The 17,514-nt window shown below is 35.7% G+C and overlaps 1 protein-coding gene across 9 annotated transcripts in view; it reads right to left on the minus strand.

Moving 5' to 3' along the window:
• ULK4 (unc-51 like kinase 4) overlaps nt 1-17,514 on the minus strand; it is a 242,747-nt gene that overhangs the window by 118,645 nt on the left and 106,588 nt on the right. For all 9 annotated transcript variants that reach the window (XM_035549727.1, XM_035549732.2, XM_035549729.2 and 6 more), the window contains one exon: nt 5,347-5,395. In XM_035549727.1, coding sequence (XP_035405620.1) covers nt 5,347-5,395 — 49 coding nt within the window. The remainder of the gene's footprint in view (nt 1-5,346; nt 5,396-17,514) is intronic.

A 17,514-nucleotide genomic window follows, 5' to 3' on the forward strand; every position in this document is an offset into this window, starting at 1 on the left:
TAACTTTTAATCTTACTAAAAAGTAAATTTTATTAAAAGGATATGTCTTTAAATCCATGTTGCCACACTTTTCATGGTATCACTGAACTTTAAACTACAGAACATTGCAAAAAATATTTGACAGCAGAAGCTGAAGTTTGTGAGATGCTAGTGTGTTAAAACTTACATGGGAAATCTTAATAGGACAAACAAAGAATTAACTACAGGCCTTTAAAAAGAGGATAGCACTCAGCTTCTAATCACAAGCATCATTAGCTTTAGTTTTAAAATTTATCAACAGAAAAATAGGATTTCACCAACTACAGAATTTCTTTTCTATGCCATAGCCTAGATTCAGATGGCCCTAAAGGAAGGCCATGAAACGTTTATGATGTGTGTAGAGTTCCCCCCAAACACTGGATAAAAGCCACTCAAAAAAGTAACATAGCACACGAAATAACATATATGACAAATTTACTTTTAGCTACTTCACAAAATGCTGTTAGCAGTCTAAAATACAAATACATGTTAGAAATATTAAAGAACATTTCCACTTCCATTACTGACCTCACTGTAACAATATACTATGATATTAAAAAATAACATTTTGTGTATAATATACTGATATGTCATATAATCATAGGTTTGACATAGTGAAATAAATAATATTAGAAGCAGAATATTAAGGGTGCAGCAGAAAAAAAGGCGAAGTGTAACATGAAATATATCCCACAGTAATCTTTTCTGCTGCAATCTCTTCTACTTCATCAACAACAGCATTTTCTATCTTACACCAACTCAACTTTTGGCATCATTTACAACATCATGGAACTTGGCACTTTATTTTTAAACTCGTTACTAAGGGGAGTTTGCACCATTTAAATTTTGCACATTACAATGTCAACTTTCCTTCTGTTTTTCAGTCCCATGCTGTTCTGAATATACTCATACTTACTGTGAATCCACCTTCCTTTTTGTGGACATGAAAACTCACACAGATGCACATCACTACATCTTCTCTCATCTCATTAGATGTTATAGCAAGATAAATGCCCACCATGCTGCAGTCATACCTTCCTATTGCTTTGTAGAAATACCCATAATCTACCTAACAGCTAGCGCTAGGATCTGGGATCACGGTAACGATGGAACTACGAATTTCAGGTACAACGTGAAATTCCCCTCTGAAGTTTTGCAACAAAGCACTGTAAACAGGTCTTTCACGTATTTATAAAAAGCACACTATCAATCTGCATTTACTGAAATTAATTGAAATGATAAATAAGTGTTGAGGGTTCTCAGGGGAATGGCAACTGAATTTAAAGCTTCCTACTAACAGATCAGTAACTGGAACCTAGCTCAGGTGAGTGAAATTAATACCTATTATCTTAGAACAACTTTTTAGGTAGACTGTAACAGCCTTTTTTACTTATTCAGTACTCTGTTTTTGTATTGTTGTTGTTTTTTGTTGGCAACTGTAACATTTACAGAGAGGCAGTCATAAAGGACATGAACAGAGACATTTGGTGCAATTCAGCGGAGTTCATTGATTAAACAGGTCCAGACACATGGGACAGGATAAGAAATTTCAGCTCTCGGGGTTAAGGGTTAGACCACAACACAGAGTCAGCAGTATGCAGTGCTGCAACTCTACAGCAATGAACAGTGAGAAGCAGTCACATTAAAACCTATTTCCTGTGAAGTGCCCAATATCTGCAAGCCATCATGTCTCCACTGCTCTGAGAGATAGATTAAAGCCAGTACGTTCAATCCTGCTTTGACTGTAGCACAGACAGTCTAGAAATGAAGTCTGCTCTTGGAGACACTTTCCAATTCTGAGCCCAAACTATTTCCTTTCAGATCCTAGAAGAGTCACTGTCCTGTCAGTAGCACTGCTGGTAGTAACAAACTGCACTTAAGAATGCATAGAAAATGCACTGGGTATTTGGTCTCTGCATAAGAAATTGTGAAATACTAATGACACTGCATGAACTTAATAGCTCTACATTAATTTACTGAGCATGTACCTACAAAGTAATGTATTGACTCTGAAGTATAATTTAAAATCAATAGTTTAGGGTCTGGTAAAATTCTAGGTACAACAACACACGGCCCCATGTTACTGAGCTATCCTGTTTCTCAAAAACCAATCAAAGTATAAACCTGAGCACAGACTAGTTAATGGACGATATAGGAAAGCAAATGACATGAAGCTCCTTTCATTCACACAACCATGAAAATGATTTCAGAAACCTATAATGATGGGGTTTTCTAATTCATTCTGCCCTTGAGGAAAAACAGCCTAATAAGTAATCACTCCAGGGTATTCTTCAGGCCCTATAATAAAATCACACCTTTAGTGCAGACCATTATTACACACTTTTGGCACTCACCAAATTTCTCCTCACCTCCTCTTTTTGAAAATGCTCAACCTGGCAAAGACTAGATTTTCTTAACTGCTTTTAAAGATATTTACATTAGCACCATCAGTCCCATAAATGCAGATGTTTAGCACTTACATGTACCGTGAACATAAAGGAGTGGAATGAGTGAACATGCAGAAGTGAGTTCTCATGCATAAAATTTTCCAACTTCTTGTAAACTCTGTTTACTAAATCCCAGTGAAAACTCCTCCCAAAGCCTTAGCATTCCTACTTCCCAAATTCTCATTCCTTTTATCTGCAACATCCTTCCATATGTTTGCTTGACCCTGCTGGTAAGAGTTGCTCCTACTCATGTGGCTCCAAAGCCCAAACAGACTAGTACCTTGATTCATCCTGGCTCCTGAGCCTTCCCAATTGCCTAACATTCCTTTGCTGAATTCACTCTTCTGCAGGGAGAACAAGGGAACAGCAAGGAGGTTAGCACTCCCATTTAGCGAGTCTCATGTCCCTCAAGCCAACCAAGACCACAGCTGATAGCCAGGGTACTGTTAGACCTTGACTGCTATGCATGGCAGTTGAAGCTACTAAACATGTCCTTCCCAGACAAAGCATGTTGAAAAGGGTTTTTTTTTTCCTTCCTAAAAGTTATAAACCTTTTTCCCTCACAATTCTAAGTCCCAAGATAACTACATAGGTTGAAGAGAGCTGTGAAATGGCCACAGACCACCAGTCATGCACACAATTTCCATCTTAGCTGCTTTTTACTCTCTGAAAACTGTTTCTAGAACTCATGACATCAAACCATGTACAGGAAGATCAGGAGGGAGTATTTACAACTGACTCCAACTTATCTTATCCTATATTTACATGGTATGATGCACATACTTTTTAAATGCCATGCCTATAGATAAGTTATAACAAGTTTATAATAAGTTTTTCAGGATCTGGGAAGATTTCTAGAAATCATTTGTTGAACACATTCTCAAATATCCAAAAATAATAATATATAAATATATATATGCACTTTTCTGGTAGTTAACCTTCAAGATACCAGCACTTGAAGAAGTTTCAAACATTAACTTGATATTTGAGGATATTACCATAAACACTCGACTTTCATATTTTACCGTGTTTCTCTTTTGTTACCACTTATAAGCAGTACTTACACCAGGTCAAAACTATTTATGAAACACTGTGAAGTGTTGCTCTTACTGTTAATGTTTGTCACAATAAGATCTTTTCAGACTTGTACAAATATATACACAAAATACCGTAAAGTTTGTGTTCTGTATGCTACTGCAAAAATCTGTCATCACTGAAGAGGTTACTTTAATAAAAAAGGCTTATCTGATTACATGGTAATAAAGAGATTTAAGATAGGTAGTGAAATAAATCACTGCAAAGGATTAGAGAAAATTCACATATTTAAACCTAGGAAAGGAAAGTCAAAGTTGATTCAGAATCACATTTAAGAACATCTAGGACTGAATTTCAAGAACAATGCAATAGCAAGCATGCAATCTGCCTACATTGCATAAATTATTCATATTTAGTATTCATCAGGAGCACATTTACATTACAGAACACTTACCTGGCACAAGATCATGAACAAACGGGCTTGAAAAAACAAGAGATTCTGCAAAATATTGGTGAGAAGACTAGCAGATAGCACAGGACCCAACTTCCAAACTATCCTGCAGACCTTTCTTGTTTGTTAACACATTTGTTTTGCAACATTCCAGAGGTGCAAAGCCATCACCATTTTTTCATGATCACTTCATGATCAAGCACAAATACAGGCTGGGCAGAGAACGGATCGAGAGCAGCCCTGAGTAGAAGAAGGACCTGGGGGCGTTGGTTGATGAGAAGCTCAACATGAGCCAGCAATGTGAGCTTGCAGCCTTGAAAACCAACCATATCCTGGGCTGCATCAGAAGAAGCGCGGCCAGCAGGTTGTGGGAGGTGATTGTCCCCCTCTACTCTGCTCTCATGAGACCCCACCTGGAGCCCTGTGTTCACCTCTGGGGACCCTAGCACAAGAAGGACACGGACCTGTTGGAACAATTCCAGAGGAGGGCCACGAGGATTCTCCGAGAGCTGGAACACCTCTCGTATGAAGGCAGGCTGAGGGAGTTGGGGTTGTTCAGCCTGGACAAGAGAAGGTTCTGGGGAGAGCTTATAACTGCCTTTCAGTATCTAACTGGGGCCCTTCAGGACAGTTGGGAGGGCCTCTTTGTCAGGGAGTGTAGTGATAGGACAAGGGATAATGGCTTTAAACTAAAAGAGGGTAGATTTAAATTAGATGTAAGGAAGAAATTCTTTACTCTGAGGGTGGTGAGGCACTGGCATAGGTTGCCCAGAGAAACTGTGGGCACCCCACCCCTGGAGGTGTCCAAGGCCAAGTTGGATGGGGCTTTGGGCAACCTGGTCCTGTGGGAGGTGTTCCTGTCCATGGCAGGGGGGTTGGAATTAGATGATTTAAGGTCCCTTCCAACCCAAATCATTCTGTGATTTTATGATTTTTTCATAAGTGGCAGATCCTAATTAGGGAAGGAAATTCAGCATGTTACTACAAAAAATCATATCCCTGACATTTTACATTGAAAGAAATTCTAAAAGCTAATAGTGGTAGTTTGCATTGTCGTAACGAAACTCTGGTTTGATACTGTTACATAAGCACAGGTTGCTCTGCATTTGTTGCTCGGGTTGGGCAAATACATGGTTCTAATTAAGGATCAAGCTCATTAATTCTGTTTTTCAGATTCTTATTTTGTTCAAAAAAGAAAAAATCTTTATAAAAAGCAAGGCAGACGGTGAGAACATACATGCCCACTTACAGACACTATAATCTTTTGTATTTATAGGCTGTTCACTTCATCAACAACTTATAAACATGCCTTAATAAATTTGCTTAATATTTTTACATGATTTGAGAGATATTATACATATTTATTAGTGTGTATATATATAAAGAAGTTCTTACCAAGATGACTTGGAAAAGAGCTGGAAAAAGATGGTTTTCTTCCACAAGGCTGTAAAAAACATATTTTAAGATTTATTTTCAAAGAGAGGAAGTAAATTCTTATTTAATACACTGAACTCATAAAAGGAGCAGAGCAGTAGAATAGTTGTTACCAAACTCCATGACCCAGAACCTCAGCCTTTGATTAGCTCTTAACAAAAATGAGCTCCACTTCAGCTATTAAATAGAAACAGCAATGTAACATTGCTTTGGAAATTACTTCTAGGTCTGCTTCACTTATGCAATGCAAGTGAGTGGAACAGTAAGTAAATTAGTATTTTTAAATGACAGAAAATAATTAAAATTCAGAAATACAATACTATACAGATTATGAAACAGTCAACGTGCACCACAAACTAATTTGAATTAATAGGCTTACAACACACAGAGTGAAATTATAAATAAGCTGTATTGTTTTTTAAAGCATGTTACATTAACTAACTTCTTGGGTTGAAAATATTAATATATGATACATTTGCAGTCACTTCTCTCAGAAGTACTGGGGAGTGATTACCCAAAAGAATTTTTTTTATATCTTCCTGGATTTTAAAATCAGATATAATCATCGTACCTATTTATAAGAAGAATATTCTCAAAAACCAACAATACATTAAGGTAACCTCTTCTTCTCTTAGATCTCCAAAAGCTTTACATTTATTAATAAAACACATGTGCATCTCTGTCACAAACACTGTGATGACAATTGAATTATATGTTTACATACCCTTTTCCATAGTACTCTGCCTAATTTGAGGAATGAGTCTTTTCCTTACACATACACTATATGCCCACTCACCAAACACCACAGTGAGCACAGGATTGTATAAAATATTTTCTTGTGTCTTTACAAAATTACTAAAACATTTCACAAACAAGAAGCAGATTTAGCACTGTGATACAGCTGAAATGCAAGATTGTATTATTAAGTCTGTGTAGTAAATGCAACATCCAGAGTATTACTGTGTGCTTAACATGAGACTGATGCTTTTACATGCTTCTTCTAGGAACCTGACATACAATAAACTACATAAATATTTTGTAAGTAGTATGTCAGGTGAAGGCATAAAGGTGTATCACATAGTTCTCTGAATAAACAGGAGATTCATTTGAGTAAAATAAGCACTCAACTTGATCTTTGAAACTTTACCATGTAATACCCTATACTGGCTTCCAGTACAACAATAATCAGATTAATTGTTTGGCAAACTATTTGTTAAAAAGAATCCATACATTCCTAAAATCATGTTTCCAGTTAAAAGCTCTTACTCATGTCCAGTAAGAAAACAGAAGGTATTATTTTTATGAATAGTGTAAGCTAAAGCACTAGACTGAGGAATTGAGGCAACTAAAAGGAATTGCACATTCTCTTCTACCAACTTAATGAGAAAATTTAAAGGAAACTAGAACAAACATCCAAGGGTCATAAAATTATAAGATGTAATCTCCCTTGTCAGAGTCCTAATTAATCATATTTGCTGAAATCATGTATGTAAAGGAAATATAAAAGGAAATAAAGAATAAAAGGGATATTATACAATAGAACAACTTTATTTATGAAGAACTGAGAATTACTTAAAAGTCAAATACGTTCATTAAGTATAAATAATGGTTTTCTATTTCATTTTGTTTTGCTATTTCTCTGACTCTTAACATTCACCTCAACAGAATAATGATGATTTTGTGGTTTAACCCAGCAGGCAGCTCACCACCATACAGCTGCTCATTCACTCCCCCCACAAAGGGATGGGAAAGAGAATCGGAAGGGTAAGTGAGAAAACTCCTGGGTTGAGATAAAGACAATTTACTAGGTAAAGCAAAAGCCATGCATGCAATCAAAGCAAACCGAGGAACTACTTTGCTGCTTCTTTGACAACTAAAAGATCGGTGTGTTATCAGCATTATTCTCATCCTAAATCCAGAACAGAGCATGATGCGAGTCTCTATCTACAAAGAAAATAAATTCTATTCCAGCCAAAACCAGGACAGACAACCATATAGAATCTATATGAAGTCTGGGTGGGGAGGCGTGTTTAACGTAATATGATGTATTACATCGTACAACACTGGCACATGGGCCTAGAGACAAATCAAACTCAACTACCAAATTAGTCAAAACATAATATATCAATGTAATTGTATGCACTTATATGAATATGTTTAATGTAGCTAAGTAACAGCCTTGTTCAACCAAATGTGTTCAATTTTTCTTGCACACACAAATGTGTAATACACAAGTTACTCCTAGCAGATGTAACATTCTGACAGAGAATTAAGAGTTTATATAAGAAAAGAAAGATAATTATTTCCAAGAGAAAAAGCCTGAATTAAAGGACAATTTCTGTTCTAATTAAACGGATGGAAAACATACCCATACGCAAGGGAAATCCCAACAAGTTCTCTATACAAGTTAAGAGAGCTTGAAAGCTATTTGCCTCTGTGCTAGCTGACAAACCCCAAAAGACTGGTGCAGCAACCTGGACCCAACCAGGTCATAGAAGAGTCCCAGGTCAGCAGAGAGGAAGACTTGTTATATACAAGGTTCATTTTCCAGGGCCAAATCTGCCGAGTTAAAAGCTTAGACCATGCCGGTAATACAGAATTTTGCTGATGTGGGTATATTAATCCTGGATGTCGAAAAAGGTCATTTTACACACAAACTCCCCAAAAGAGCAACTAATGTAATTGCAATCGTATTGCAATTCAAAAATGAAGTTTTGCCAATGCAAACCAACTTATGCTTAAAGCACATTGGAGTTACTTACACTAGCAAGAGCTGCTCACTTTACTATGTAAGCAACATTTAAATTGAGTACACATTGACAGTAAAACAGAATTAAAAGAATATATAAGCAATCCTTGTTTAGGCAAAATCTAGAAAAACTCTTTGTAGTAAATTGTAAATTATGAATTGTAAATTATGAAGGTTTCAAAAAGTGTAAGTCCTGATTGTAATAAGTCACATATATTCTGCTGAGATAAGCTAAGAAAAACTATAGCCAATATGGCCATTCTTAAAGGTCACTGACAAACCTTTATGATTCAAGCAAGAAATAGCTGCAGCCTTTAAAGAAAATGATACATGTAACTGGGCTAAAGCAAGAAGTCACATCAAGAAACATATTAAGATATTTCTGTGACAAAGCTTAAATCTGGTTTATTCCAACTTCGCATACATGTCGGCAAGAGATAGACTAATGTTATCACATTGTTATCTGACACTTTTAAAAAGGAAAAGTCTTGAAGTCATGAAAACTGAGCATAAGACCAACACCTTATTTGTTGGGCATTAAGAATATCTGTACTGGTTTCCTAGGCAGTATCTTTTACTGAAAATGTGATGGGTAGCATATTCAGTTGTACATGTTCAAGCTGTGTAACGTACAAAATTAAAAAAAAAAAAAAAAAAAAAAAAAACACAACCAAATGAACAAAACACATAAAATATCCTGAGATGGAAGGGACCCAAAAGGATGACTGAGTCCAACCCCTGGATCTACACAGTACCACCCCAAAATCAGACCATGTGTCTGAGAGCATTGTCCAAACACTGCTTGCACTCCAGCAGGCTCAGTGCCATGACCACTTCCCAGGGGAGCCTGTCCCAGTACCCGACCACCCTCTGGGTGCAGAACGTTTCCCTAACACCCAGCCTGACTCTCCCCTGCCCCAGCTCCATGCAGTTCCCTCAGGTCCTGTCTCTGTCCCCAGAGAGCAGAGCTCTGCACCTGCCCCTCCACTCCCCTCGTGAGGGAGCTGCAGGCCGCCATGAGGCCTCCCCTCAGCCTGCTCTGCTCTGGGCTGAGCAAACCAAGTGACCTCAGCCAGTCCTTATAGCTCCAGACCCTTCAGCATCTTTGTAACCCTCCTTTAGACACTCTCTAATAATTTTATGCCTTTCTTACATTGTGGTGCCCTAAACCACACACAATACTCAAGGTCAGGCTGCACCAACACAGTACAGCAGGACGATCCCTTCCCCTGACCCACCAGCAGTGCTGTGCCTGATGCACCCCAGGGTACAGCTGACCATTTTGGCTGCCAGGGCACACTGTGACTTATATTCAATTCCCTGTTTACCAGAACCCACAGATCCCCTTCCACGGGCCACTCACCAGCCAAATAAACAGTTTCTGATTCAAGCCTGTAGCAAAGGACATGGTTGCACTGAGGAGCTGTACTGTCCTTGTGGGATTTATTCATAGATTCAAGAGCTGCTCTGAATGAGAGATTCTTGTAGGGTGATTGTGGAGGTTGCATTCTCAGGAATTATATCACTGTTGTATAAGAAGTGGCATAATGAAAAGAACATTATGATCAACTGCTACTTCATTTTCCACTTGCTTGAAAATATTATTTTGAATTAAATTTGAAATCAATAGAACTTCTGATCTTGTGTCAGTGGCAAAGCAATTAGCAAAAGCAAAACAATTTCACTATTTCATTCTTCCATTTTAAATAGTCTAACAATTAATTTTTCTTATTTACCTTTCTAACTAAGCTTTTTATTAAATTCTCTGCTAAAATACAAACCCAGGAATTCTACATATCCAGACTGTTTTATCTGCTGTTTTATAGGTACGATTTACCTGTAGATTATATCTACAATGGTAGCTTGTCCCTACATAAAGGAAACAAGGCAAAATTCTACTTTAAAAAAATGCAGAGCAGTGACTTCTCAAAAACACTGACATTTTGCACTCTTAAATAACTTCATTTTAAAAAATCAGAACATTATAGTATTGTCATAAGTTTTTATTAAAAAGCCAGATTGCTAGACTCAGAGTAAACACTGTGAATTAGTCTTTCACTTTTCAATATACAGAATAAATACCTTTTCTAGAAGGACAGCAATGCAATAAAAAAGGCATACCTCTGAATAAAAAACAGAATTTAATATACAAACAAAATTTGATTTCGAGCCTTGACAAATGACTTAAGAATTCATGCTCTTTTTATCCTGATGCATTGCAGTCTGCTGTTGTTCACATTTGTACTTTTTGTTTAGATCTTTCACTTAAAAAAAAAACAACCACAAAACATACAAGTGTGCAAATCTTTACATTATCAAATCGAAAATCTGCAGTAAAGGCTGGAGAATGGACACTCAATGTCCAACACACACATGAGCTTATATCACTTCAGCAACACAGGACAGAAAGTCAGAAAGGTTGCCAACTGAAAATTCTTCCATCTCTATCTCATATAGCAAGAAATTCAGTGATATGAGTTTCTAAGTTTAGAACAACAAAAATGTCAATCATTTAGCATTACAACCACGCATTTTCCAGAAAGAATCCCTTCTAACAGAAGGCAAGAGTATGAATTTTGTGGAGCATCATCAGTTCTCTGCATTCTGAACAACATATTACCATTATGACAGACTAACATAGACAAACTGACACATGACAAGTAAAAATTTCCTAATACATCTGAGAACGCAGATGAATAATTTTAGAAACAACTAAGCAAAAGGATTACGTTGAAAGCAAACCCTTTCACTGGGCTCACACCTTGGACTCACAGTTCTGCACTTTTTCGCAACAAGCTAGGACTTTCGAGATTCCACCTGACTGTTAAAAAACAAAATTGTCTGGCTCTCAAAAAACTATTACTATAACTATGAAACAATGCATGGTATACAAGCAGTAGGAATCAAAAGATTCTTCTAATTCTCAGTTTAAAATTAGGAAACTAAATTTGTAAAGGCTTATGAGCAAATGACAACAATTACACTCTACTAGCTGTTGAAACCACCTTTCTTTGTCCCACAGTTCTGACTGATTAATTACCAACATTACTTTCAAATAACACTGATGCCAAAGGAGGGAAAAGACAACAATAATATTTGACTTCTAAGGAAAAAGGAGGATACTTTTTGTTCTTCTTAAATGACTTTGTTTTCATAATTTGGTCTAAAATACTGTTTTATTAAAGTCCACGGACAATATCTACTGTTACATTAAGAAAGTTGGTCTAAAGACCTTGTCCCTTTCAGAATTTGTTTGGTATAAAATGACAACCTAGTAGAATGCTAACTATTCTTATTGTTACCAACTGTAAAGAGAGAGAGTATGGCTGTCCCTCAAAGTCAGAAAGTCCTCCTGATAGAATAGCCTCTCAGGGCCATTGGTAGCTTGAATAAATTAGAGAAGCATTCAGATAGATTTATTCTTCTTGGCGAATCCCACAGAATAAAGACCCACCATTGAAGTGGAAAGTTTCAAAGTCACCTCACTGCCACACTTTCATGTCATGCCCTTCAGTAGCTCTCCAAAGGCAAAGAATGATCTTACCATTGATTTTTAAGAAATATTATACCAAGGCACAACTTACAATAGTGTCTACCATAAAATACATCAGGGAGAAGATCTATCAACTTATCTTTAGGGGTCCCAATTATTTCAGAGTCAATTTTCTTGAACAGAGCTATTCTTCAATTCCAGTTCCTAAGCCTTCTCAGCAATTGTAGTTTACATTTCAAATGACCCAGGGGGGCAAGGAGGAAGAAAGGAGTTTTGGCCTTTATGCAGAGAGAAAATTATCTTGGATGTTGAATAATTGGATTTTTATTTAATGCTCTACTTTTTGTAGTAGACAGAAACAGGAAATAAACACAACAATGAAGATGTCACTGAAAAAGATATATGTATCACCATTATATGATGTTATTTTAAAGGTCTTTCACAAGTACATGATTAATACTGAAGATGGGAAACATCATGGAAAGACTGACTGGTATTCATAAACACAATGAAACAAGATTTGAGAATTAAAATAAATGTAAAACTCCACTGTATACCTGAAGTAGAATAGTTGTTTCATACACCTTGAATATTTGCTACAACTGTAAACGTATGTGAAATTCAAGGAAAACATTTTTCGAGAAGTAGAATATGAAGAACTGTATTAAATGTACAGGTACACAGCAGCTTTGTTTTTATGATATATCTGCAGCTGAACTGTTGGTAAGTTCCACTAACTACATGATGAAAGGTGCTTACTTTCAGTCCCAGTGTAAACTCAAAAATTGTCTGTGGCACACATTTATTGGAAAGGTGTCACTGCAATCCCAGTCATTTGCCAGCAGTCTCAGACAGCTTACTGAGGGAGAACAGAGTGTGCATTTTCAATTCCTGTTCAGTTTCCAGCCTCAAGATCCATATTTTTATAGGGATCTGTCTTTTTATATGTTTGAACCACAACACACTGCGTTTTGCTGATTTCCCATTACGTTTTACAATTTTACCTTTGCTTATTTACAAGTGGAACAGAATACCTAACCTAAAATAATCCTAAATAATACCTAACCTAACTTAAATAGAGGAATCCTAAATAATACCTAACCTAAATAATACCTTTTTTTGATTTTTTTGATATTTTTGATTTTTGATATTTTGATAATTTTTTGATAATCCTATTCATGTCCTGAAGTTCAGAAAAGACACAATTGAAAAACTGTCAGTTTCAGCTATCATATCTTTCTTTGAAAAGCGATTTTAAGTATTACACCTCATGGAATTTTTCACTTTAAGGATGAAATTCACTAATTGTCACAAATTAAACTGATGAAAGTTTAAAAAAATCTTACTTCCTTTAGGGACCCTAAAACACTGTTTTTGTTTGGTTTCTTTTAAACCAATCTTTTGTTGCTGTTGTTAAAGCTTGAAGACTAATGTTTTCTGAAGTTGTTGCCAGGTTGTAATTGCATATTTTGACAATTGCAGGATCTGTGGCTAATGGAATATTAACAACTTCCAAATAAAAGAAAGCAAAGGCTTTTATAGATTTTATATATATAACGTATATCCTGATGTTTCACAGAATTGTATCACCTATAATAAATCAATAGCAGATTAGATCAGTTAATTTAACCATGTGTCGGATACTTTTCCAAAGCCTTTTAAATTATATATATATATTTTTAAGTTTTGTTTAAACATTTCTGCATCATTCAAGCTTGAAATAGACTTCAACGTAAAATAGATTTAATTCCTTAAACCTAAAATTACGGTATCTCAAATAATTTTAATTGATTCGATATATGAAAATAAACAAACCTCAGACAATTCTGCAAAACCCTTTAGTTCTATTCAAAAAACACAATAGTACATCAAGAAACTCCTTTCTTGCTTCTGGCTTTCTATATCTAAGCATTCATGTCAGCAGATCTATTTGTGCAAATAAGGACCACAAGACTGAGTTCTTCAATAGGACAATTAAAATGAAACTCTGCATGCAATTTATTTTTATATGAACCTCAATATTTATTATTCCTAAGAAGCAATAAACACAATGTGTTGAAAGAAATGAGTGTGAGAACGTACTTCATTCACCAAAATCAACATACTACCAGCAACCTGAGAATGACTCCAAGATAGCAATGCAGCCACTTTACATCTCAGACTCCCAACACTTTGTAAGTTAGGTAATAGATAATATTAATGAAAGCTTCTGAACCCAATATGGAATTTTGAAAGGTTTATACCTTTTGTAAGGTATAAAAACAAACACATCCCTTCCCTAAAATACTAACCTGTGTTTTCAATGCACTAAGTTATAAAGTTAAAATAGGTTTATGCCTTCAGTGTAACTCTTTTGAGAATCCTCTCTCTTTTTAAATCTCCTGCAGATCATGACATAGCAAGAAGCAATAAAACAACGTAAAGGACTATGTGAGTTTTTTTGGTACTGTTTTAAAATACAGTCTACAGTATTGTAAGACTTTCAACATACTTCACCCATACAAACAAAATTTTTGCTGAATTTGAAAGAGCAACAACAAAAAATCCCTTGTATTGACAGAAGACTGATTAGGAGAAAATGGAAGAGAGTGGGTGAGATAAAAGCAAAGATCCCACTTCACACACCAGAGATCACTTCTTCAGGCAGCTGAGCAACATTGATTTCAAGTGTTCTTGATTCCTATGAAATTTCATTCTACTACAGAACAAAAGGGATGTTACAATCTCTGAAGAATAGCTGAAGTTTGAAACAGAGATCCAAGAGAAGGTTGGCAAGCTTTCCACAAAGACCTTTTCTTCACAAAAGCACTATCTTATGATATTTCTCTTGCATTTCTTAGATATTTTAAAATAATTAAGGAATATCTCAAGGAGAAAAGAGACATTAAAGTGAACGTAAGCCATCCATTCAACAGTAGGATTAAAGTCTGAATTGAAAATGAATATTAACATGTCAGTTTTTAATTTGTGTAGAGCCTGCATTTCGCATGTCTGACTAATTCTATCTGTTCATAGAATCATACTGTCATTCAGGTTAGAAGAGACCTCTAAGATCATCTAGTCCAACCTTTAACCTAGTATGAACGTCCACCACTAAACCACGCTACTAAATTCTAAATCTACACATTTCTTGAAGACCTCCAGGGATGGTGACTCAACCACTTCCCTGTGCAGCCTGTTCTAATGCCACACAACACTTTCAGTAAAGAAATTTCTCCTAATATCCAACCTATTCTTTCTATGCAGAATCTCCAGGGAAGAAACTGTTAAATATTTTAGAACTCACTAATAACCCAAACCCATTTTCTATTACTGAGAGAACGGGAATATGTATAAATCTGTTCTAGCTGGAAAAAAAATCTAGGTAAACATGAAGCATTTAAAAAAATAATTTTTAATAAAAACTAGCTACCTTGCTAAAACAAACAAACAAACAAAAAACCTTATCTATAATCATTTAATAAAATTTTAACAAGGTAGAGCACCACCACACAGTGTTACGAGAACAAGGTTATCTTTCAATTCTTTGAAGATTTCCTCAAAAAAATAATAATAACAAACAAGAAAATATAGAGAAAATTTGGGAATAACAGCACTTCTGTGTTGCATTTGCATGAGGATTTATGTGACTTCATGGTCCTAGGAGTTCCAGTTATAAAAAAGAACAGAATGAATGCCTAAAATCAGGTTTGCAATATTCAGAACACTGAGTAGGGATCTGGCTCATCTAACCAATAGGAAACACTGAAGCCTTACAAATCCTCCCACCCTCCAGGTTCAGAAATCACTAAACACTTTGGATTCAACAGCCTCATACAATATTCAGTTCTCTTTTTTAAAAGGGTAGGTTTTTTTTTTGTTTGTTTTTAAATGTTTACCGATTGTCTTCCTTAGAATTGCAACATAGACTCAGGTTCCAACCCCTTCTTTAATCTCAGCCTCTTTTCTTCAGAGAAATCTGGCTATCCAGTAGGCTATGTTCTCCCTACAATGGGTTATATTCCACACTCTCTCTGTGATGCTGTCCTACTGAAAATAAAGGTAATTACAGATTTATTAGACCAGACAGCAAGTATTAACATATGCTTGCCTTCTTCCTTGTCTTTCATGGGCACCTACTGCTGATGGCATTTTAGATTTGCTTCATGCTAAAGACAGTTTGTGGCAGAATTGAATTCACTGAAGCCTGAAACTCCAACTGTACTACACTGACCAGCTGCCCCTCCTCATTAACTGCTTGTTTTTTAATTTCTATTTATAGTCACAACAGCAAAAAATCATTATTGAAAGTAAAAACAACCAAAAAATGAATGGTATTTTCTACTTCCATTTAATGTTTTCCATTAAAAGAGCAGATATGAACCTTACAGTATGACATTTTTCAACAATTGACTTAACAACAATAGTAACATCAAATAGAAGCTTGTGTTTCTAAAATTGAGACATTCAGCAACTGATCAGCAACACGAAAGAGGAAACAAAATTACAGGTTTAAGGTTAATAGTTAATTTCTTTACTCAAGGGAAATTCAAATAAAATGTAACACTAAGGAGTCGTGTTTTACATTAAAAATGGAGATTAGTATTGCAGTCAGTACATGACTAAACTATGAGAACTCACTTGCAACAGTGAACTCCGACCATTGCCTTTGATATGAATTACAGTGATGTGTGACTTGACAACAGTGTTATTAGCTGACACACAACTTAACATTTCAAGAGTCTATTTCTGGGTAAGTCTTCCCGCCTAGTGTTATTCAATAAAGCAGCATATATGCAAATCTTATACCAAATTACAGAAATTGCAAACATCGTATGAATTCTTTGCCGTTATATATTAGCACTATCTCTCTAACAAGAAAATGAGGGTTTCTACAGCTCAGTTTTCATAGATGTGAAACTAGTGTAATCAGAATCAGGTTCAAAATCTACATAAATATTGCCCAAAGTTCCAATAAAAATGTATCATCATCTGACAATCTCTTTCAATCCGTCCACATTGTAATTTTCTCACTGATGTTGTATACCTCTAAAGCATAATCTTACTGTTCAGCTCAGTTGGACTGGCCCCTGTAGGCTTACCTATTACCAGAAGTTCTCCATATTATTTTATTCGTATTCATTACAGAAAACAAGAAAATGCATAAAAACCAGTCAAGTAATTTAGAAACAAATACTTTTTTTGAAGCTAGAACTTCAGCCTTAAACTAGGAAATTAAGATGACTAATGATCAGAACAAAGTGTTTTTAAAGCAATTAATACAAGCACAGATTAGTCAATTCACCAGGAAAGGAAAGGACTGAAGTGCTAGCTGTCTAGCATAATGGCAAAGAACATACCATACACAAAGGTAATCTATGGAAAATGCTAACAAGTGCTTGCGAAGTGAAAAAAAAATCTACCAACATGAACCAATTAAAAGCACCACATTGAACTACTAAGTTTTTTTTTAATTTACTTATTTGAAATGAAGGGTATGCATATTTGATGGATCATTTCAGAATATACTGAAATGTATACAAATGCTAATGTAAAAACATGATGTATGAGAAAATGATCAACCCATTACCAACAGTGATTGTAAATGTGCCGTTAAAGGCCTTTAATAGATAATGCATGGGTATGAACAATAACATAAATGAAGTTCAAAAATTGGACCATTCATGATTGATTTTTGGATGATTCCAAAGACGTTGTGATAAAGAGTTACTTTAATTAGTCAAGACAATCTCCTGAGGTGTACATGGTCAATCCATCTATCATCATCTCAGATACTAGACCTGTGGCACATAGAAGCAGCAGATAATTTGTTGCAGCATCTTTCTATTTCATTTTCTGCCATCTCTTCCCCTTTCTTAGAGTGCCTAATGTCTGTCTGGGAAATTTA

Source organism: Cygnus atratus, chromosome 2 (assembly GCF_013377495.2).
Source record: "Cygnus atratus isolate AKBS03 ecotype Queensland, Australia chromosome 2, CAtr_DNAZoo_HiC_assembly, whole genome shotgun sequence".
Classification (NCBI taxonomy): domain Eukaryota; kingdom Metazoa; phylum Chordata; class Aves; order Anseriformes; family Anatidae; genus Cygnus; species Cygnus atratus.